General features: G+C 45.7%; 1 protein-coding gene across 2 annotated transcripts in view; it reads right to left on the reverse strand.

The window, feature by feature from the left end:
- Positions 1 to 6,006, reverse strand: part of ATP2A3 (ATPase sarcoplasmic/endoplasmic reticulum Ca2+ transporting 3) — a 154,950-nt gene extending 148,944 nt beyond the window's left edge. For both annotated transcript variants that reach the window (XM_029612054.1, XM_029612055.1), the window contains exon 1: positions 5,440 to 6,006. In XM_029612054.1, the coding sequence (XP_029467914.1) occupies positions 5,440 to 5,557 (118 nt within the window). In that variant the 5' untranslated portion in view covers positions 5,558 to 6,006. The remainder of the gene's footprint in view (positions 1 to 5,439) is intronic.
- Between the last annotated feature and the right edge of the window lie 18,032 nt (positions 6,007 to 24,038).

Raw genomic sequence — 24,038 nt, forward strand, 5'->3', positions numbered from 1 at the left:
GATTTGCATGATATCCCTTCTCGGTCATACCATTAAAGGCAGGCACGCCCGCCTGGCTTGTAAAGGTGCATTGGCAAAACAGATCCTCAATTCACAGGAAGGGTTACCTCCTAGAAGAGGGATGGGAGGGGTATAAATCTGAACCTCCTCCCACCTGGAAAAAACTGAAGCAACAGCTCGCTATTATCCTTCCAGCATTTAGCCTGTGTGCATCTCACAGAGCTGCGACCAGCACAAGTCCAGGTGCACTTTGGATCAGCCGGCAAAGGAGAGAGATGAAAGAAAAAAAAAAAAAGATGGGGCTACCAGAACAAAAAAAAAAAAAAAATCTTTTGCATATCACTGATGCAGTCTGCATCTGCTTCCTTAAATCCCACCATTTGCCAAACTAAATATTTCTGCAGTCAACCAGATTCACCCACTTCAAAAATACGCAAACACATAACGGTTGTCCCACCTCCACCAGGCCAACCAGATCTGGACCTGTTTTTGCCCCACTGCATGCAGGGAGATGTAGTTCTAATTCCCCCCAAGAAAAGTAAAAATGAAAAAAGCTCTCTGCAAAGAATTGGGGGAAGGGGGATTGGATCAGCCTGGATGAGGTACCAACCCTACACACGCCACACAGAGGTCAACCCCACACCTACCAAATCGATTACAAGACGGGGGAAGCCTGCCCCTCACCGTTTCAGAGGCTGCTGCAAGAACCGAGCCTCATCAAGCAGATAAGAGCTTTTGTTTTCTTTTGCTGCATGACTAACGCATTACAGTTTGGTCTCCAGGCAGATGTGCAGAGCCACGGGCACGCTGCAGTGGGTGCACTCGTGTTTCTCCTACCCGTCATCCGCCTGAATCACGTTTAATTTGTCGAGTGTGTGCACTGGGGGTGGATGAGGTGGGCAAGGGATAGCGCAACAGCGAGCAGAACAAGATGAGTCAGGGAATGGTGGTGGTGGAGAGGGGGGTCTTACTTATGGCCATTTTTAAAGATACATCCTCTCTCTCTCCCTCTATCCTTCCGAGAGAGTTATTATAGAGCAGTCAAACTTCTCACTGAATGCACTTGATCACACACTCACCGGAGACGCCCGTCACCTCTCTATTTTAAACAATTTACAGTATAATCCGCTGATCCACAAATCTCGGGGGGGGATTACCAGTGTTAACCCCCACAGCCTGAATGTAACATGGCACTAAGTATGTGTGTGGGGGTTTCTACTTTGGTAACAGAATTTAGCATTTGGCAATCAAAGCAACTGGGACCACAAAAGAAAAAGGGAGGGGGAGGGGTTTGCATTAGCACACGTCTGGCACCAGTACACGCCTTGGCCGATACTCGGGTGATGTGGCCACACGTCTGGTTCTGACGTGCGCCGCACAGAAAGCCAAGAAAGAGAAGCGCTATCTTCTTATCTCGGCACTGCGGAGTTACCTGCCCCCGGTTAGAAGAACATGACCCAGGGCAAGCAGCCTGAAACCAAATACCCCATGCAGGGGACAGGCGGCAGCTGCAGAACCCAACAGAAAGGCAAGGTGGGAGGAGTTAGCCAAGTAGAAAGCTTCCCCCCCCCCCCCCCCGGCTCGTGTATCGAGTAATGGAAAAGGTTTCCTGGAGCGCACATCCCCACTCACTGGATGTGGTGGCAGGCAGCCTCCAAGCTGGGCAGGCTGTGTCCTAACAAGGCACGGAAAAGGCACAAGGAACTGCATTAAATGTGCCACCCATAAGGAGGGGCAGTAATTATCAGTTTGGAGCATTGATTCTGACTGCCCTGGTTTTACTGCATTTGTTTTCAGTTGTACGTTTTGTGGTCAGTTTTGATGGCACGGGCTTGTTGTCACCCACCTGGAATTGTGAACAGAGTGGGCAATACATCTTTTAAATAAATCAATCAATCATTCATTCATTCAAGTCAGGCCTCCATCTCATGCCCTGTTGGAGTGTAACATGGAATATATGAAGAGTATGCTGCATCCTAACAATCAAATGAGGTCTGAGTGCAAGTTAAAGCCGTCACTCCTTCATTATCCGATCAGCTATTGCTAGGGAAAGAAGTCACTTGGTGCTCACAGGTAAAGAAGCATACAACACCCAAACATACATTGTATGTAGATACCAATGCTGAACTAAGGAGAATACAACATGAACCTATAGGGGATCCACAGGCAGCTGCAGGAAGTCAACAGATCATCTGCTCAGAACTTTCTACTGGTCTCCATTTTGTTTGCTAATTATTCTATTAGGACATTAAAGCTGCAGCAAAAGCCACAACAAAGTAGTTACATTTGTCTGGCTGCTAAACATAATTCTCTCTTTTTTTTTTAACTTTATTCTTGAGAAAGTATTAGCATTAAGTTCTGAGAGACCTCCATTCCCACCATCTTAAACAGAAAAAAAAAACTGAGGTGCTGCTGTGCTGATCATCATCAAATTCCACAGAGGTACATGAAAAAACATGACTCAGCATGAACAACCAAAGGGAAGGAGATTCATTTACAAAATGAACATGGTTGAAATAAGAGCACTCATCTTTTTTTTTAAATATGTGGAAAGAAAATATATTAGGAAAAGAAAGGAAATCAGCAAGTAACAGCAAAAAGAGGAAGTAAGCTAAGCAAGAAACAGTCGAGTTGTTATTTTGACGACTCTAGCTAGTATTTATACTTTAACCTTTTATCTGATCCATGCAACTCAGTTTTTAACCTTAATTTGAAACTTAAGCTTTATGGCTAAACTCATACAGAGGTGAGGAAGTCAGACATGGTCAGATCACGGTTTTATGAGAAGGCACCAAACTTCCAGTCCTTGAATTCCTGCCAACAGATTTACCACAGCCTCAATCGCTCCGCCTTCCTGCCTAACAAGTTAATGTTCTTAATGGAAAAAAGTATTAAGGAATGTGAGTTTGCAGCAAATACGATAACTTAAACTCTTTCTCTGGCACAGAAGCACCAGACCCTTTTTCCACTGAACACCATGAGTGAGGGTGCTGGATTGTACACTTTTCAAAATTGTATTTTCCACTGGAGAAAAATAACTTTGAAACCATGAATAATCCAACGAATAGACCAGGCCACATACAAAATACAAAAGTTTAAAACTGCATATGATAAAGACCCAAGTGTTACGGCCTCCTTATATGTGCACATGTTTTGCTCATGGCTGCCTGTGTCTGATCTGTCCTTATCATGCCTCAGAAATGCATACAAGGGGAAACGTACTGCTTTTGAAACCACAAACTTTTTGTTTATCAAAAGGGCCTTTTCTTGAAATCGGGGTGTTGCTGTACAGAGCCACGACAGCAAACACACACAGATGCAACACTCCCCTTCCATGCAAAACTGTGCCTAATGGATGCTTCCAAAGGACTTAAGCTTAGCAATCGCGTGATGAACACTAAAAAATACGTGAGGTTCTAACCGAGACAAGGTTAGTGGGTCGTTTTAACTTTAGAAGGAAGTGAATCAATACAGAGCCAGAGCCAGGCCCAGGTGTGAGAAAAATCAAACAGGGCTATCAATCCCTTCATCAACCCCTGCGCCCTGCCAGTACCATATCATCAACTTCATGATCGATCAGTGCCAAAAGGCAGCACCATTTTTTGTAACAAATACACAATGGCAAATTTAACAAAATCAACAACCTGAAGAACTGTAGGAAAGAAAAAAAAAAGTTGTGTATCCTTTACAGAGTTACAAGAAACTATCGCCTGCTTTGTAATTTTTTATAAAGGGCCAGCAGGAAAGTCAAATTTTTCAAATCCCAATTACAGGAAAAGGACAAGATCCAGAGCCACTAAGACTATGCTGTCTCTTTGTCTAGCCAGAAAACAATACATGCTTCTTCTAGACAGATTCACACTGGACTTCGATTTAGAAACACATGGAATGCATAACAGGACATTAGGACCAACAGTGAGAGTTTTCAGGAGCCTATGGAGATTTGGAGTGTGATGAATTCACCCTCCATAGTGGATTTCCAATAGCTATGTGCTGTTCACAGAGCCAGATTCAGCTCAGAGTATCAAAATGCGATATTTCTGACCCTGCAAGCATGACGTACGACAGGTTACAACATATGATACAAACCAAGAGCGCATGCGATAGGGAATTAGGGATGGTCAGTTGAGAATGTCTACAGGCACGTCCAGCAAAACCTTCTTATGCCCACTAGTAACTACTTAAGTGTTTGTACCATGGAAACACTGCACATAGTCTGACTGCGGATAAGTTCACCCTACAAAGCAGGCCTTCGGCACCCTGCAATGACACAGATTGAACTTGTGAAGACCAACCATGTCAATCAATGGGAACCCATAGGAGAACAAAATTCCATTGGCTAAGTCCTCTACAGACAAGGTTTTACCCTTACTTGGATATTATGGCTTTTCTTTTTTTTTTTTTAATCTAGGTAGGAAATGCCAACTTCTGTACACCTCCTCTCAGCCTCCACCTAACTACAGAGCCAGAATTCAAAACTGATTGGGACAAAGGCAGATAGAAGAGGTGAGGGCAAGGGAGGAGGAAGACCTGAGAGAGAGAGAGGGGGGGGGAGGGGCTCTCTGCCCTGACAGAATAGGTGGAAAGATCAGGGCAGATCTGATTTACCAAAATGCCCTTTACCCACCAACAACTACAAAGCTTTGTTACCATCCTGGAGGAACTCAGCCGAAAGGTGTGCATCACTGAACAACCTCCTGTATCAACTGTCCTGTTTACCATAAGCTCAAGGTCCATTACACTGGGAACTCATTAAGCTATATAAATTTTGCATCAATGTAAACAAAGCATTCCGCTCTCCCTTCTGTACTAACAACATTAATTACCGTGGCATTAAAGCATATTAAAGCAGGTTGGAAACAAGTTATGAAACACCCCCCCCCATAACCAGCTCCACCTAATGCACTCTCCAGGTCAAGGGGGCTCCTCCCTCAATAAATCGGTTAATCTAGAGGGACCACCAGCCTCCAGACGTTTTGCTAAATACAGAAGATTATCTGACAGCTGAGCAACTCCTCCCACCTTGCTTTGCTGTTTGGAGAATGCAGGTCCCCCCCCCAGGGCTGGTCACTATTATTCCTCGGACAAATTTCTCAGCCAGCCATGTATTTTGGGGGGGTGGCAGGTCCCTGGAAGGGTTTAATGCTTTATTCTGTCTTTCCCCGAGACTCTTCCTTTACGCAAGTGGGTGCTGCAGGCCCCCCCTGCTCATCGCATGCTGCAGGTCCTCCAGCTCCCGATCTAGGGCAGCAGATTGCCCAGTCCACACCCCGACCCGGGGGAGGGCACCTGCAACTTATTTTGTTGCCCATTTCTTTCTGCATCTGGAAGTGGACTCCCGGGGCGATCGCCCCTCCGAGTCCTCTACCTGGCATCCCCCGAAGGAGAAAGAGTTCCTCACCCCCCCCCCCCCCCCCCCCATACCGGATGGAAACTTACCGTTCGGCCCGAACTTCTCCCGGTTCCGGCGGACCTGCTCGTGCTTCAGCCCGCAGTTCTCGTTCACGTCGAAGTGCCGGAGGACCTCGGACACGGTCCTGGAGTGGGCGCTTTCCATCTCGCCCCGGGCAAGTTTCGCCGCTGCCCCGATCGCCGGCTGCAAGGTGATCAGCCCGCCCTTCCTCGGGGGCGGGGGAGACTGAGCCCAGCGCGATCCCTGCAGCGGAGAGAGGAGGAGGCGGCGGCGGCAGCAGCAGCAGCAGCAGCTCCGGGTCCGGCCAGATCCCCCCCGCCGCTCTTCCTCCGGCAGCGCTTCACCTTCTTCTTCTTCTTTTTTTTCTCCCCCTTTTTCCCCTCCTCCGATGAAAGGTGAGCGCTTCCCCGGGAGCCGCCTCCTCACTTCCGAGCGCCGCCCTCCCCCCGGAAAAGGCACTTTCCAAAACTTACTTCTCCCGCACGCGGCGACGCAGATCTGCCCCCCATGGGGGTTGGGCGGGAGAGAGGAGGGGGGGGGGACAACAATCGGCTCTGCCCCCGGGACTCTTAGTGCAGGGCCCTCCTCCTCCTCCGCCACCCCCACCCCCACTAACGATTAGTATTGCGCCCCCTTCTCGGACTCATTAGCTTAAGTGCAACATTGGCTCCCTAGGCGCCGATATTTCCCGGCCTCACAATTACCTGCCCACTCCGGATTGGCTGCCTGCCTCGTCTCCGGGCTTCTGCCACGCCCATGCACCTTCCAGCCCTCTCTTGATTGGCTGGCAATGTTTGCAATTTGCATGTCTATATTCCGCCGCTGCTCACCGGTACTGAAAGCCATCCGAGGGTGACAGGGAGAAGGGGGGTGCGGGGCTTTGAAGCGTTTCGGGTTTTGCTTTTTGCCCCCTTCGCGTGTTTAACCTGTGCTTCCTCGTCTGGTTCTTGCACAGGTCCGGTATGAGACTGGACGCTTTACAGGTGCCTACTGAGCTTTTAACAACCCGATTTCAATAAAAGAGCTTTCTTTTTTTTATATGAGTTTGCAAATTGCCATCTGCTCCAGCTACCCCCTTTATATTCCGCTTTTCAGGCACTGAAGGTATTTCTCTGTCCCCAGAGGGTCCGGTTTACTAAGACTTTTCTCCCATTCTGCCTGTATGGGGAAAAATGCTTCGTAAATGAGGGCCTAAGTTGTACCTGCTGGATCTTTTAGGTTACCCTACCTTTTATATAGTTAGTTCTTTCAAATATACTCTTTCTAGCTTCTCCTTTTTTGGCTTCGACTAAGTCAGTAGCAGACTGTTGAATACTGTTTTTATGTCTAGTGATTATATATGAGAGACTTGTAACAAGTTAATAGTATTTTGGAATTGTGTGGTCATTGAGAAATTTTGAGTAAAGTCCTAAAAAATCACAGAAGAAAATGAAAAATCAGAAAGAACAGGGATGCCCTGAGTCTAAAACTCTTGTCTTGTGGTCCATGTGCCAGCCATTAATCTGGCACATTATTCCAGGGTACTTTTCCATGCAAAATTAGGAGACTGGCATCTAAATGGCATGAGAAAATGAATATAGACAAGTGGAAGGTGATGTACATAGGGAAGAATAATCTCTACTACAGATACGCAATGTTGAATTCCTTATTAGGTTCCATATTAGAAGCTACCACCCAGGAGAAAGATCTGGGCATCATAGTGGATAACACATTGAAATCATCGGCTCAGTGTGCTGTGGTAGTTAAAAAAGCAAACAATGTTAGGAATTATTAGGAGGGAAATGGTGAATAAAATGGAAAATGTCATAATGCCTCTCTATCGCTCCATGGTGAGACTGCACCTTGAGTATTGTGTACAAGTCTGGTCACTGTATCTCAAAAAAGATATAGTTGTGATAGAGAAGGTACAGAGAAGGGCAGCCAATATAATAAAAGGGATGGAACAGCTCCCCTATGAGGAAAGGCTAAAGAGGTTAGGGCTGTTCAGCTTGGAGAAGAGACAGCTGGGGGGGGGGGGGGGGGAGGATATGATAGAGGTCTTTAAAATCATGAGAGATCTAGAACGGGTAAATGTGAATTGGTTATTTACTCTTTTGGATAATAGAAGGACTAGGGGGCACTCCATGAAGTTAGCAAGTAGCACATTTGAAACTAATTGGAGAAAATTATTTTTCACTCAATGCACAATAAAGCTCTGGAATTTATTGCCAGAGGATGTGGTTAGTGCACTGGATGTTAGTGCACTTTTTTAAACTGGGTTTAAAAAAGATTTTGATAAATTCTTGGAGGAGAAGTCCATTAACTTCTATTATTCAAACTGACTTAGGGAATAGCCACTGCTATTAATAGCATCAGTAGCACGGGATCTACTTAGTTTTTGGGTACTTGCCAGGTACTTGTAGCCTGGATTGGCCATTGTTGGAAACAGGATGCTGGGCTTGATGGACTCTTGGTCTGACCCAGTATGGCAGGTTCTTATGTTCACTATCCAGGAAAATAATCGTGGAGTTCTTGTGGACAATAGGTTGACATCCTCAGCTCAGTGGTGTGGTGGCAGTCATTAGGAATTATTAGGAAAGGAACCAAGAATAACACAGAATATCAAGAATACCTCTGTATCAATTTATGGTACAACCACACCTTGTGTATCTTGTGCAATTTTGATCGCCCATCTCAAGAAAGATATAGTAGAAGGGTTGGAATAGCTCCCTTGCGAAGAAAGGCTGAACAAGTTGTGGCACTTCAGCTTGGAGAAGAGATGACTGAAAAGGGATGTGAGGTTTCTAAAATCATCATGGGATGGAAGTAAATAAGGAAAGGTTATTTCCCTTTCAGATAGTACAAGGACTAGGGGGACACTTCATGAAACTAGCAGGTAGCAGATTTGAAACAAATTAGTGACAGCATTTTTTCACTTTTTTAAGCTGTAGAATTATCACGGGAGCAAGGACTTGTGATCATAGCATGCCAGTATTATAGAATCTGCATTTGGCTCCTGGTAAGTGGAGATATCAATTTAGAATTTTAGTCATTATACACAAGTTGCTATTTTCTGAAGTTAAATGTATAGTGGTAAATTGTTTGACTTGGTATGAACCATCTCGTGCATTGAGATCTTCATGGGCTTTTTATTAACTGCACCCTCTGACCATGGTGGCAGATTGCAAAGTACTCGTGAGAGAGCACTTTCTTGGGTAGGTCCTAGGATGTGGAATGTCAATGTCCTTCCTTTGGATTTACGTACAGAACATGATATCAAAATATTTAGGAAGCGATTGAAGACTTGGTTCTTTTTAAAGGCATATGTGTAATGTTATGATTTGCTGTTTTATATATTTTTGCTGTTTTATCTTGATTGCAATTAGGCTGTGATGCTGTATATTTTATGTATGTGATGTTATGTAGGTTTTATCTTGTAAGCTGCATTGAGCATAGCATAGTGGAAATTGTGGAATATTACATTTGTGAAAATAATAAATAAAATGTATTGCCAGAGGAGGTGGTCAGGGCATCTAACATAGCTGGACAAGTTACTGGAGGTAAAGTTCATAAACAATGAGCCAGGTAGAGTGAGGAAACCCACCGCTTATTCCTGAGAGTGAAGCAAGTAACTGGATCCACTCTTTGGGATTTGCTGGATACTTCCTAATGACTCAGACTGGAGACAGGATACTGGGCTCAATGGGTCTGATCTAGCATGGCCCATCTTATGTTCTTAGGCAACTGCCCTCATCATTATACCAGAGATGTATAATGCAAAGAGAAAAAAAGGCACCTAAAAAGTTTGTTATGTTTTACATATGCTTTACTATTGTATGTTGCAGGGCTGCTAATTACATAAGGGTTGTTTTTTTATCCCTATGTTTCAATGCAAAAGAAAAGCACAGAATTATTATATAAGGGCTTGATGTACCAACACTGCTTAAGGACAAGGCGCAGCTAACATCACTTAACTGGAGGAGATTACCAGATATAGCACCATAAAGCCCTTTAGAAGGGGAACTAATAGGTTAAATTATTACAGCAGGTGTAGCTATCTGAACCCCTGCCCTCCCCCAAAACTCACACAAAAACCCCATGATTAATTACCAGCACACAGTAGCAGCCTCCAGGATGAAGGAAAGGGAGTAACGCAGACCCACATAAAATATGAAGGAACAGAGAAGAATCATCACAGTCACAACTCACAAGTTCTTCTTTTGATAATAATACCGGTACCAGTCACTGGTTCTGCACGTCTGCTCTTAGTCACAGGAATAAACAGCTCAAGAACTAATTGAAAGAGAAAGCTGCTGAGTATGACTTTCAATTGGGGGGAGGGAGTGAAGATCCTTTGTTTACAGAGTCCCCTTCCTACTCCCTCCTGAACCCAATTCTAAACACGGGCTGGCGGAAGAGTTTACCACTTAGGAACACTTAGCTTGATAATCTAAAGTTATAAGAAGTGAAGGAACAGTTGGCTGTTTCAGTCCTACAGAGAACGATGTGGATCGCACCTATAACATTTACTAAAAATTCACGCCCTCTGCCCGGAGGAACAGAGCCTGGGGACGACTAAAAAGTGCTCCACGCAGCACCAAACAGGAAAACGCCCTGCGCTGGAAAAGTTTCTCTGTTTAAACTACACAAGAAATGTGGAACAGTGGAAGCCTGAGGCCTGGAAAATTCATATACCTCAGTGTTACTTATCCTGGATCCCCAGAGGCTCACTCAGCTCTCTAGTCCTTTCGCACTACAGAGTTTTTAAAATAGTATCTGATGGAAAGGAGGCAGATGCTCACACAAAGAGAAAATATGAACATAACCTTTAGGAGATTGGCTTTTGGCTGATATTGCTCTCTTAATAGTAAGAACTGAGTAATAAAAATATAAAGTGCCACCTCTTAATGTTGCCGGTTTCAGAAAGGCTAGGTTCTTATAAATGTTGGAAGTAAAACTGCTTGCACACATTAGTTCTCATACCATGTGGGTAGGTTTGCTATTTTTGTGAGTATTTTTTTTGAAACGGGGAAAAAACCCCCAAAAACCTCAAAGCTTTCCAAGATCCTCCATAAGCATCACAAATCACGTAAGTGTCAATAGTTCCTTGCGTCTCATCCCTACCGCGAGTTAAATTATTTCTTTCAAATGAGTTCCTCCTTTTTCTACCTGTGCAAGCCCTGGTCTTATGCTTTGCCCAGGATTGTTCGTTAGAAACGCCGCCTCGTGTTCCCTCTGCTTAGGGTTACACCTCATAGCTGGCAAGCAAGCAAGAACAGAAGACCTGAGGTCTTTTGTCCAAGCCTCCTCTGTTCATACAAGAGAACTCTCTATAAAGGAATTAAAATTAAATTATTTTAAATTACTGTGCGTCTGCTGCTAATTTTCCTGCCCAAAGGAAAATAGTTCCTTCCCAGTCCCAAATATGGCAATCAGTACAGGTCCCTGGATCAAAGCCGTTCCCTGTCTGCTAAGCTCCTTTTACAAAAACTTGCGCAATTTTACATTGACCTTTTTTTTAGTGTTGTGCCCATAACAGTCTCTGTCAAAGAGTTGCTCCATAATTTCACTCCTCCTTTGAGAGACATCCCTTCTATGGAAAGTGGCAGAATACTTTTTGTCCCTTTTTTTTTTTTTTTTTGGTGCTAGGAAGGTGAAAAATCGTCTGGCAAGATCCATTGATACATTTGCACAAGGTAATGAAATCCCTTTTCAGTTGTGCCTTTTTCTAAAGAAAATATCCCCCCCCCCCCCCTTCAGCATACGTTCATTCTCAGCTCTCCCTTTATTGATCGCCCTGTGGACCCCTTTTTGCCATTTTCATAGGCATGGACCCTCCAAACGGTGGCCTTCCAGAGAGGGAGGAAGATAACCCTTTATCCCCCTTCCTTTCACCTCACAGCCTTAGTGCTCATCCCCTGGTTTTCACACTTGTTTCCAGTTTATTATCATCATTCCGCTTGCTCTTGTCCTTTCGTTTACTTCATGTTCATCAGTGCTGCTCCATTCAGTGCATAAGAGTGCACCGGGCTCCTCCCGTATCCTTTTATCCTAGAGGAGAGGAGAGACAGGGGGACATGATAGAGACATTCAAATACCGCCAAGGGGTAAATGGAGAAAAAGCAAGCCTTTTTCAGAGGAAAGAAAAAACGCTGGGTGCTAGAACAGGAGCTCAGGGTATCAGGAGCGGCAACGTCAGAAAATAGTTCCTCAAGGGAAAGGGCGGTTAATGCTTGCAATGGCCTCCTAGTGAGGTTAGAGGAGACAAAATTAGGAACAGAATTCCAGGAAGCCTGAGGTACCCACAGAGAGGGAATCCCTCACTGGAAAGAAGTGAGGAGAAAGTCAGCGATCAACTGAGGCCTGTGGCATGGCCCCAGCCATTGGATGGGCCTTAAGATCCTTGCCTGCCGTTCTGTTCTTTTACAATCTCCTTCCTTAGAGAATCTCCTTTGCCCCCTCTCCATCAACTACTCCAAGGTACCTAAAGCTCTCTGTTAGATGAGCAATTCCATTCTATAATCTCTATCCGCTTGGTGACTTGTCTTGGGTTGGTGGAATATGAAATACCAGTTGGAATTATGAATAAGCCCCAGAATTCAGGAGATCACCAAGTTTGTCACAGTGCCCAACCAACATCCGGTTTCTACTATGTGACTGCATTAAGTGTTTCGTTTATTTGTCCTTGCTCTTATTGTTTGTTTAATGGTTCTATTCACTGATGTCTGACTGTTCTTTGGGGTGTACATTGCTTTAAGAGATTCACTGCAATCTGTAAGGCGATTTATAAATATTCCTAAATAAATATTTTAGTTTGGAGTCTTCTGCAAAGATACCAGTACTGCTGCTAAGTCTTTTCTGCATCACTTTACATTGCCTTGGTAATTACATACCACCCAGTAAATGCAAGCTCTCCTAACTGCTATTGCCTGGAAAAGCCCCTATGACACCCTGGTGCCCTCTCCTGCAATTGCAGCTTTCCCTTAACAGGAAATTTCAGGGACATTGAGCTGACGACTTTTCTGATTCTGGAGTTTCTGACAACACAGTATGCATCACCAGGAATTAAAGATTAATCTCTTGACAGTAAGATAATGTCCCTAGAAATACATAAAATCATTTTCCAATAAATTAAATACACACATACGAAGCATTGAATAAATGCAAGTTTCAAACCTACAAGCAATAGCACCAGCCATCAGGACTTCAACTTCAGCTACTGTCCATTTGCACATTAGGGATGTGCATTTATTTTTAATGAATGCTAACATTGCCACAGATGAGGACAAACTGCAAATAGGATCCTATGAATATATCTGAAAAATTGTGGGTATTTCATTTTAGTTGCAATTTTTAAAAAAAAGGCCTTTGGTGGGCCTGGTTCTGAGACCTGATCAAAGTGCTAAGGCCTAGGCCTGGCACCAGGATCTAGTCCTGAGGCCTAATCCTGGCTCTAAGCCAGCCCAGTAGTGTGGCCTGGCCCTGAGGTCTGGTCCTATCATTGAGGCCTCAGGGCTGAAGCTTGGCACCAGGCCCAGGCCTAGGCCTCAGAGCCAGGCCCAACACTGGGAACCAGGCATCAGCACTGGGTCCTGGAGCCAAAACTAGATCTCAGAGCCAGACCTAGGGATTGGGACCAGGCCAAGCCTAGATCTAGGCTTTGGCACCAAACCCAGGCCATTTTTTTGGCCTGGTACGGCTCAGCCAGGGTTGCAGAAAGGCCTTTTTATTTATTTATTTATTTTTTTTTTTAGTAGTTTGGGATTTATATTTTTAGTTGTTATGTTTTGTTTTGTTTTTTTATCAGTGTGGAAGATGAACCAAATCAAAAAACTATTAAACAAACCGAACTCAAACAATTCCCCCTGACAAAATTAAAAAACAAACTGAAAATTTTGGGGGCTGCACATCCCTAATAAGTATTCCTGATTCTGAAAAGTAAATCTTCCATTCACAGACTTCATGCTTGGATAACTGCACGGTATCCGGAAGAGTTGGGGAGACTGACTCTGAACTCCTTCAGTGCTCCCATTAGGATATTGAAATATCAATAAGGAAAGGAGGTTTACATGGGGAGTGTCAATGCCTAGAGGGAGATAAAAGTGGGAAGCGGTGTCTAGGAGAGGCACAAGTTAAAAAAAAATATATATATCAGTTGAAAGCTGTCCTGGGGAGTGAGGCTGAATTCCTAGGAAGAATCAGCCATTGCCTAGAACTCTTTTTGAAATAAAGTAATATAGTAAGTGATGACAGATAAAGAACCAAAAAGGTTGTGTGGGTGGTAACTGCCGCTCCGTGCAGGTCACCCCCATTCAGAAATGTTACGTCTAAAAGATAGCAAGAGATCGTCCGTTTTTTTGTTTGTTTTTTTTTCCATTTCCATCCTCAGCAGTAGCCTCTGTGTTTGTCCCATACCCTTTTGAATTCCCATTCCTGTTCTTGTCTTCACCACTTGGGGGGGCATTCCAGGCACCCACCACCCTTTCTATGAAGAAATATTTCCTGACATTGTTCCGGAGTCTTCCCCCTTGGAGTTTCAGATCATGGCCCCTAGTTCTACAGCTTCCTTTCCATCGGAAAAGGTTTGATTCTTGTGCATCATTAATGCCTTTTGGGTATTGAAAGGTCTGTATCCTTCTCCCCTTCAGGATGTATATATTTACTTAGGGCCTCCAGTCTCTTCTCGTACGTCTTTCACTGCACACCATTTTGGTGAATAACAAATTTGAATTATATATATATATATATATATATCTAAAATATGTTACCATAGATCCTGACATGATCTCCATCCTCTTCCTGCATACAATTTCAGAATGTGGCTGGCTCTGTTTAGGTTTTTCCACTGTTCCTATTCACTTTAAAATTACACAGAAAGTGTCAAAACGACAAAAAGAACTACAAGGTTTGTGATGCAGCAACCCTAAGTGCCAATTTTAGTTTATACTAGCGAAAATGTGAGGTCCTGAAGGCTAAAAGGAGTGTCTAGTGCCCAAAATTAAGGAAAGAGAAAAACAATGAGCAAATATCCAAGAGAAAATGTAACCACCTCCCTTAGTGCAAACATTCATAGTCCAGTCAATGACAAACCAAACAGGAACTTAGAGAAACACTCATACAATATGAAGGCTCACACGAGCACGCTCTTAGAACGGTCTTTTAAAGCAGCAGTGACCTCTCAGCACCCCCCAACATCCAACTGGGTGCATTTGAGGGGGAGATCATTTAACTAAGGAGAGCAAGGGGAAGCCAGTCCTGTCTGGAGCTTGTGAGGGGAAAACCAGAGACCAACTGCAAGGTGGGTCTAAGGCACTGCTACAAGAAGGAAAATGGCCAGACCTGGATGGGCCCTGCGATCCTTATCTAATGTCAGAATCCAGGTTTCCATGTTTGTATAGGGGCAAGTGGCAGGGGGGGGGGTTCCCTAAACAAAACAAAAGCCATCCCAGTAGATGCTAAACCTGTCCTCCCGCTCAGGGCAGAATTACATTTAGCAGCAAAGCTGAACAGAAGCTTTCGCATCCATTCAAGATAACGTAGGTAAGCTCATCTTACAGGCTTATTGCCGACAACAACTGACGCTGCAAACAGAGAATCTTCACCTTCACAAATTGTTGCATTAATCTGAAAAGTCCAGACCTAAAAGTAAGTTTAAGGCAATCTACCTGCAAAGCATAGCTTTGTCTCTTAAGCGGATATACTTTAATAAGGCGCAGCTACTTGGAATTACCAGTTTGCTTCTGCTTCCAACAGTTCACCCAGTCCGTCTCCTAATTCGCCCAGATTTCCCACCCAGAAATAGCAGACAACAGATACTAGATAGTTAGCAGGTGTAAAATAGCACAAATAAGTTGCCAAAGGTATTCACGAAAATCTCTTATAAAATAACTTGCATGCATACCTCTTGGCCCCTCCCAGGAATGCCTCAAGACTGTCCCTTTTTAGAGCAGGTCAATGTATGTATGAAACCAAAAATACCCATGTACTTTTGGTGTTTCCAAAACAACTCGCACACAAATTTCTAACTACTTATGGGTGTATGCGCTAATTTTGCACATGTAGCCCCTTTGAAAATGAACTGGATAAATTGCCAGGCTAGATCCCCTGGAAAATGTCCCTCCCCATTTTTTCAGTTTCATGTTTTTATTCTGTTTGATGTATTAAACCATGTTCCAAATGGTTTCAGTGGGGGCAGGTAGAGGTAAAGGACTTTATGACTGATGGTAAGAAAACTCCCTCGGCCCTCTCAAATGGAGCAGCCAGCCCCCCAATGAAGGGAGTGACTCTAGGCCACCTCTCTAGAGCAGGGCAATACTGCACACCGAGACAGTGTCACTTAGGAGGGAAAGCTGCGAGGCTGGATGGGGCGTGCTTTCCAGCAAGGATAAAGTATTGTGGTAGCTGGGTTAGTCCAGTCCTCTTGAATGCACGGAGATAAAGGTCCATGAACAAAAAAGATTCAGCTGACACCTTCTCATTGGATGAACGTGATACATTTCTTGATTGGCTTTCAGGAGTGAGGGAAAGGTACGTTAGCTCCCGAAACCTAGTCAAGTCCAGTAAAAAAAAAAAAAGTGTTACCTTCTAGGTTTTTGTTTCTTGACCTTTGTTTACATAACCACCTAAAATATGCCAGGCTGGGTCAGACGAAGGTCCAGTGAGCCCAGCATCCTGCCTCCAACAATGGCCAGTTTGGGTCACAAGTACTGGCTGACAATTGGTAATGGACTTTCCCTCTGAGATGGGATATGGTAGATTACCTTGACCACATCTTCTAGCAACAAATTCCACAACTTGATTGTGTGCTGTGCTGAGTGAAAAAAAGGAATTTCTACCATTTTTTTAAAATCTTCTGGTTGTTGGTGTCATAGAGTATCCCGTTGCTTTGAAAGGGGTAAAGAACCATCCTTTATTCACACATTCCACCCCACTCAGGATTTTATAAACTTCTACCATATCCCATCTCAGGCATCCCTTTCGCACACTGGAGCCCTAACCTGGGCACTCATTCTTCACAGGGGAGCCGTTCCATCCCCTTTATCATTTTCCTTGCCCTTTTCTGTACGTTTTTTTAATTCCTATATTTTCCATCAAGAAATACCTTAATTTTTAGCCCATTTTTTTTTTCCTGCATCGTTAAATGTTTCATTTAAAGTTATAGTGATGCAGGGTGCACTGTTGATGTCATCAAACGTTTTTAAAGCTGGCATGCTATTGATGGCATCGCATGATGCAGTTATGGTGCATGCCCACCGTACTCCGAGTCCCTGTGAAGCTTGATGATGTTGACTTATTCCTCAATCCCAGTGAAGGTGGGGCTGGCAAAAAAAAGTCAGCCTCACACTGCCGAGCACCGAAGGTGACCCAGCAAATACTGAGTTTGCCATTATCTCCTCCCCTAAATTGTAATAGGTTTTCATTCTTTTTATACTTGTTCCATATTTTTGTTGCTCCGCTCCTCCTGCATCTCCGGATAAACTGTGAAGTTCTGAAGGTCCTGCTAGATCAGTTATTAATCACGAGCAATGGCAGAGGTGGTTATGAAGCTGAGCACCTTGACGTTTTGCAGGTTTTGTTTTGGTCGGGGAGGCTGTTTGCCAGCAAGATAAGGTGTAAGATGCATCTCCCAGTCTGCTTTAATGCCTGATTTCATTAATCAAATAGTTTCTGTGTTACTCTGTAGTAGGTTGCTATGCCAGCTGCCGGCTGACTGAATCTATGAAAAAGAAATCTGGAATTAATTTACTAAGCAATAACCAAGCGAGGTGTGTAGGTGACTGTTACTGTGACATATAGCGGATGAAAATAATCTCTCCTTTCTTGTTGGGATGGCTAATGCAATAAGAATCCGTAAAATCTCACGAGGACAGGTTTGACAGTGTTCTTGTCCTTCTTCAGTTGGGTTTTCTAAAATCTTTGAATCATACGGATTTATTCTGCTTTTCAGCCACTTCAAAGCGGATTACTTTCCGGTACTGTGGGGATTTCCTGTCCCAGGGAAATTCCATACCTGATCCCTGAGTGCTAGCATGGCCGGCACATTGTTACCACTACCAGTAATCCATTCATAGTTCTCTTTTATAAAGTGTGTAGTGTGCATTACAACCTTTCACAAGAAGGCTCAGAAACGTTATCTTGTGGTGGAGAGATGGAGATGGTGAGGACATCCATCCCTTGTTGCTGTCTGTCTGATGCCCGCACCAAACTGACCGCACCCCCTCCTGCTGATTTTATCATTGGGCAACCTGGAAAGGCAGCCTGCAGCAGGGTGGGACGCTCCCGTCGGGGTGACCCCAAGGGGGGCAGTAATTGTGATGCGGGCTGTGTGGTTAGTTTGGGGAGGGGGGGGGGATAAATCAGCCTATTTTGGGATTAAATTACTTGTCTTTCTAAACACACGCGCGTTTCTCTTCTCCTTCTCCCCCTCCAGCATGACTGATTAGCAGCAATAACTAATAAGATGGCAGATAAAATAAACTTGTGACTTCCCATCTTCTAGCAAAGTCTCTTGCACTCCTTAATTACACTGAAATGTCTTCTTCAGTTTCCTTAGATTATGCAGATTGAAATGAGTTCAATCCTCCTTCAGCTCCTAATTCAATTCTTACACCTTCCCACTGACCATGGTTATACCTTCCCAGAATTTATCCCAGATTTAATCCCATCCATAAAATCCTTTAGCCATCCTTTAACTCCTCGGGCAGCACCTGAAGGGTTCCTCTCTCTTTCCTGACTCTGGTAGCTCCTTAGGTAGTGCCTTCCTCTTCGTGTAACACTTTCCCCAGGTTCTTCTTACCTTTATGTTGTGTCTTCTTTGTGTCTCCTGATGGTGCTCGAGTCTTTACTGGGATCCCTTGCTTCAGATGGAATTTGTAACACCTCTGTATATTTCTGGAGGAAAGACTTCACTCTTGCAACGATTTGATATGCTGTCTCCCAGGTACCGTGGGTTATCATCTCCAAGTGGAAAAAGTAGTAATTGAACCCAAAAGGAAGAAAAATCAAACAAGAAGCAGGAAGGGCGAAATAAAACTTTCAAGCCCCCAAACAGCGGAGATAGTTCAAAAAGACAAAAAGGACAGTTAATGCAAAAAATATAATTCCTCTGCATTGGGTCACCAGACTGTTGCAGGTTTGGCTGTGGCAGCTCCGGGGTGGCACCGGAGGGCAAGGCTGGAACTCTGTGTGAGCGGTGCAGTGAGATTGGAGCAAGGAACGAGGTTCAGGCTGGACTGGAGCTCAGGAGTAAGGAGCAGGCTGGGTTGGAGCTCTGGAGTGGGGAGCGGGCTGGGCTGGAGCTCTGGAGTAAGGAACAGGCTGGGCTGGAGCTCTGGAGTGGGGAGCAGGCTGGGCTGGAGCTCTGGAGTGGGGAGCGGGCTGGGCTGGAGCTCTGGAGTGGGGAGCAGGCTGGGCTGGAGCTCTGGAGTGGGGAGCAGGCTGGGCTGGAGCTCAGGAGTAAGGAGCGGGCTGGGCTGGAGCTCAGGAGTAAGGAACAGGTAGGGCTGGAGCTCTGGAGTGGGGAGCGGGCTGGGTTGGAGCTCAGGAGTAAGGAGCAGGCTGGGCTGGAGCTCAGGAGTAAGGAGCGGGCTGGGTTGGAGCTCTGGATGCAGTTAAGTGTGGAGCAGGAAGAACTAGAACAGACTGGAACTGGGGGACTGGAACACTGGAACAGAGAGCGGGTAAGAGTGGAACTGAATGCAGGTAAGAGTGGGCTAGAAGAATTGGAACTGACTAGAGCTGGGAGCAGGTAAGGGTAGAACAGGAACACAGGATCAGGGTGCAGGTAAGCTTGGAACTGGATGCAGGTTAGCATGAGGCTGGATCACTGGAACTGGGACGAGGGCAAGACAGACCAGACAAGACAGGACAAACCAGGACATGGACTACACAGAACATGAAACATAAAAGCCCAAAGGCTACGTAGCAATGCCTTCCGGGACAAGGCAGTAAGAGGCCCAGAAACAGAGAAGAGATCTAGGAATTCTCAAGTTATGCCAGGGGTCAGGAATAGAGAGAGGCCTAGAATCAGAAGACACCTAGGGAGGTCTTCAGCTGGTCTGATAGAGAAGAAGACGGGAAGGCCAACAAGACAGGCAAACGAACCAGGAACAAAAGGTCCAGAGGCCAAAGAAAAAGGGACAGGAAAACAGGAGCCAGAAACAGGGAAGGCCACAAGGCAGAGGTGACTAGAGCAAGGAGCAGAACAACACTCCATGCCCAAGCAATGAGGGGAAGGACAGACAAGATTAGGTAGGGTAGGAGAGAAGGGCTTGGCCAGCCAGGGTCGAGAGCTCACGGAGGTCCTCTGGTGGCACGGAGGCTGTAGGACAGGCAGAGGCCAGGGACCAACGATGTGCTGGAGGGTACGGTTCTGAGCAGGGTTTGCCGGGGTCCCCTGATGGAGGAGAGGCTGCACAGCAGCCGGAACTGTAACACAGACAGTGTAAATGCACTGGAGGAGAGACAAAAGATTGCCAGAATCTTCCCTTACACTCGATCTAACCTTACACTGCGAGGAGGCACCAAGGCTGTCACAGGAAATTCTAAATAACTGGCTTAGGAGTGTCCAACAACAATCTTTAAAAGCAGGCAGATGAGTCCAGCTGTAGGCTGACCCCTAAAGGGAAGTTTCTTACTCCTTTCCCTTAAATTAGGAGGCAAAATTAGAAGATAGAGGGCAAACCACTCCTGCCTCCTTGAAAGTGTAACAGAAAATCCAAAGGAATAGTATGAAAGACAACGGGTGTGTGAGCCCCTTGTGCTGTGATGTAGTTGACGCAGCCTCGAGGGCGAACCCACGAGTCCTACGTGAGCAGCTGGTGAACTGGAGTTTCATCTATGTCAGCCGCCTCCCCCACAGGTTGAGCCCTTGGGTTCTGGTGGCCGGCAGGACTTAGGCAGCTCTCTAAGGCAGCGAAGAGAAGGAGAGTCCAAAGGCACACACCGGGGTCAGGGCAGGCAGCAAACTGATGGAGTCAGAGACAGGCCAAGGTTGGGGCAGATAGCCAGTGTAAGGGGTGTCAAGAGTGGTCAGGTCCAGGCAAGGGGGTCAAAATCCGGAGAGTCGGGTACACAGACGACACTGGACAAGGTGAGGCTGAAGAAGGTGGGCTGAATGAGAAAAGCTGCAAGGCAAGACTGGTTTCAGGAACGTGGGAGAACAGGAACCAGGAACGTGAAAGCAAAAATATGCTGCAAGGCAGGAGACCTGTTGCTGAGGCAAGGCAATGCTGCGAGGCCCTTGAGGCCGGTCGGTCTGACATCGCTGGAGGGTGCCACTCAGTGTTTCCCGCGCGCGCCTAAGGAGGTTCTGGGACGGGAGCAGCATGGCTGTGTGTGGGGCCCTGCTCAGCAGCGACACTGAGGAGACGGCGGCGTCCCGGCCACCGGAGCATGTGGACGGCATTCTGGGCAGCTCTCGGTGGCATTGTGGTAACTACAGCGGCTCACGGGGGCCGTCCTACGAGCCGTGTTCCTAACAGGTAGCAGGTGCACTGGGACCATAAACAGCTAAGACGCACCATCTACATGTGCCCACATGGGGGACCAAAACCCAAACCTCTCTCCACTGCTTCCTTTTGAACCTCCCGGTAAATTGGTAACACTTCTTTAGAAAGGGGAACCTGAAGGTCCCTTACATTTGATTATGGAAAGTCCCACGAAAGCACAGGTTCCTGTGCCCTCAAATCTTCAGACTGAAGCCAGCAGTGGAGGAGCCAGACACAGGCATGAAGCGTTACTGTCTTTCCACTTGCCAAAAAAAGTCATGCCTGGGGGAGATAATCACGCCAGAGACAGTCAAAGCATAGGACCTCCCCCCCATAGCCAGGAGCCCGGGATAGTTGTCAAGGTTTGCCCGACTCTAGGGATGGCCCTGCCCAGTTGTTCCCATCTACGCTGCTCTGGCCAAAGATATCTCCTAGCTTTCGGTCATTCAGGGCTGGATTTCTTCATTAGGGACTGCTACGTGCAAAAGTAGGTTGGGGGGGTTTGAAGACCCTTCCAAGGATGAAGATGCAGTAGCCGAATAGGTTGCGATGAGAGATACGGCAATCCCCCCTCTGCCAGGCCAGAGGAGGAGGAGGAGGCACCTGCTCTGCCTGGCAGGAAGTCGGAACCTGCCGCCTTGCAATTTGAAGCTCAAAGGGGGGCCAAGGTCAGGAGCAACACTGGAAAATATTTCTTTACAGAAAGGGCGGGGGATTCGCGGAAGAGCCTTCCAAAGGGAAGTGGTGGAGCCAAGCGCAGTAAGAGAATTCCAGAAAACCCGGGATAAGCACAGAGGGTCCTCAGGAGCCAATAAGTGAAGGGAAACCAGAGACCGGCTGGGGCTAGTGGCGCTTGGAAAGGAAGCAAGTTGTGCAGCTGGATGGGCCTTCGCGTCCTTCTCTCATCTGCCCTCAAATTCTGTGGGGGCGGTGCTCTTGCTGCTTGCACTGCAGGGCTCAGAGAAGTGACCTGCGGTAAACATGGGATCCCCGGCTGAGTGAACACTGCTATTTTTATCATTGCTGCAAACACAATGATGGGCCGTTTCCTTCCTCTTTCATCTTGGCCTTTTGCACATGTAACAAAAATACAAAACCTTACCAAAAAAAAAAAACAAAAACCCCTACTACAGGGATTTCCCTCTCCTCTCTCTCTCTCTGTCTTTATACTGGTTCTCTCGTCTCCATCGTCAAACAATGTTATGCTTTCCAACGCCTGGCGCACCAGTGTCATTTTGGCTTGCTTGTGAAAACGAGCACCAGTTGGCTAGGAGTACTTCTTCTACGTGTTCGCCAAGCACTGCCCTCTTTAAAAATACCAATGCTGCATGATTGTCACAGGCTTCGGCCGGGCATGTTCATGATTTTGCAAAGGGGCCTAGCAAAGGCTGCAGCCAGCGTCCTGATCGCTTATTGACCTAAGAAGATTGGGGGGTGCATCTTTGTGCAGTTATCCGGAAGAGAGGCTCGCAAGTGCTGCATCGAGTTGCCAAAAGGACCTGTATAACCTGTCAACACTTGTCTTAGTGAGCCTCTGGGAAAAAAAAGCATTTAGCGCCTTTCCTGCATTACATTAATCAGACATGAAGCTGCAGAACAGTAATGGTTTGATGCCACAGACACCCTCCAAGCTCTTGCTTCGCTAACCTCGAAAGCAAACTCCGCGTCTCAGCGCCAAAATCTAGGCACATGCCAGGGCCTCCTGGGATGTAGGAGTTCAAATTAATTCTAAGCTCTCTTGGCTTTAAGTTCTGTTCTAAAAAAGAAATGAAGTGAAGCAGTCCGTGCCCTCCCACACTCAGGCAGACTTCAGAAGGCAGGAAGGTTTGTGCACGAGTCCTAGGCAAAGCAGGCCTGACTCCTCGCCATCCAGCGTGGAAGGCAAGCGCCAGCTGCAGCGTTTCTCTCTCATATCCACAAGCAGGAGCACGAGCACTCGTTTGGGCTCTCGGTGGGGCTCGCAATCCTGTGTCTGCAGGAAAAAAAGGACAAAAAAAATGCATAAAATGACCTTTGTGGAAAATAAGGGAGATAACTTGCTTACTTTACACGCAAAATGTACCTTTGGTGAACTACATTGCACAATCTGTGCCAAACAGTCCGGCGTGCTCAGCCGCAGAATTATGCAAAGCAACTCATTAGCTAGGTTCGCACGGATAACGTTTACATGAAAAATGTTGCAGACACCAACTTTTTGCCATAACTTAACTATATAATCTTCAGGTGGTGTGATTAAGGGATCTTTTTGTGATAAACTCCAGTATTTCATGCAAAACTCATTGCGAGAAAAATTTCTCACTGATTTGCATTTTTGTGAGAGAAATAACGTACAAAAACGGCTTCTTTTTGTCAGAAAAATGCCCAGATTAGTAGATTGGGCCTCAGTGCGTGTCTGTGCTGATACTTCTCCCCAAAACATTGAAGTCACATTTTGAATTTACTTTTCAAAAAGAGGAATGTTGAAATCCATGTCTGTCCCCTGCCCAGGAGGGAGTTATGCAGGCCAAAAATGTCCCTTACGTGTTGATTCAGTGGGGGGATTTTTTCATCTGAATTTTAATTTCATTGGGGAGGGGGGGGGGGGGGCTTTGTTAATTTTTATATGTTTTGCAAAATAGTGCATGTTATTTCCAAAATGAATAAAAACAAAACACCCCTCCCCCTAAATTTCAGTAGAATTATTAAATTTTGTTTGAAAATGAAAAAAACCCAAAACAAAATAAGGGCGTTTTTTTTTTTATTTCATTATCAAATAAATGCACATCCTTACTGCCATATCTGCCAGTGACTTCTCGGTCAGATCTGTTCAATCACCTTTCTGCCCTCTGCAGCCATTCCCTCTGCTGGTGACATCTGGCAGCTGCCAGAAGCAGACAGGCCATAGGCTGAGCAGTGAGGGGGGAGGGGTAAAGTAGCATTGTAACCAGAAGATAGGGCTAGGCTTTCATTAGAAAGGACACAGGAAACGGCTTGTTTTCTTTCATTTTGTTTGTTAATGAAACAAAAGAAAAACAAACTTTCATTCTTTTTCATTTGTTTCCTTTTAAAATAAACATTGCTTCTGCCACAAGAACAAGGATTTCCTGGCACACACCCAGGCCCCAAAATCTCCCCTCCCCCCACAAGCCTCTTTATCCCAGTTCTTCATTCTTCATGGG

The sequence above is a fragment of the Rhinatrema bivittatum genome, chromosome 8 (assembly GCF_901001135.1).
Source record: "Rhinatrema bivittatum chromosome 8, aRhiBiv1.1, whole genome shotgun sequence".
Lineage (NCBI taxonomy): Eukaryota > Metazoa > Chordata > Amphibia > Gymnophiona > Rhinatrematidae > Rhinatrema > Rhinatrema bivittatum.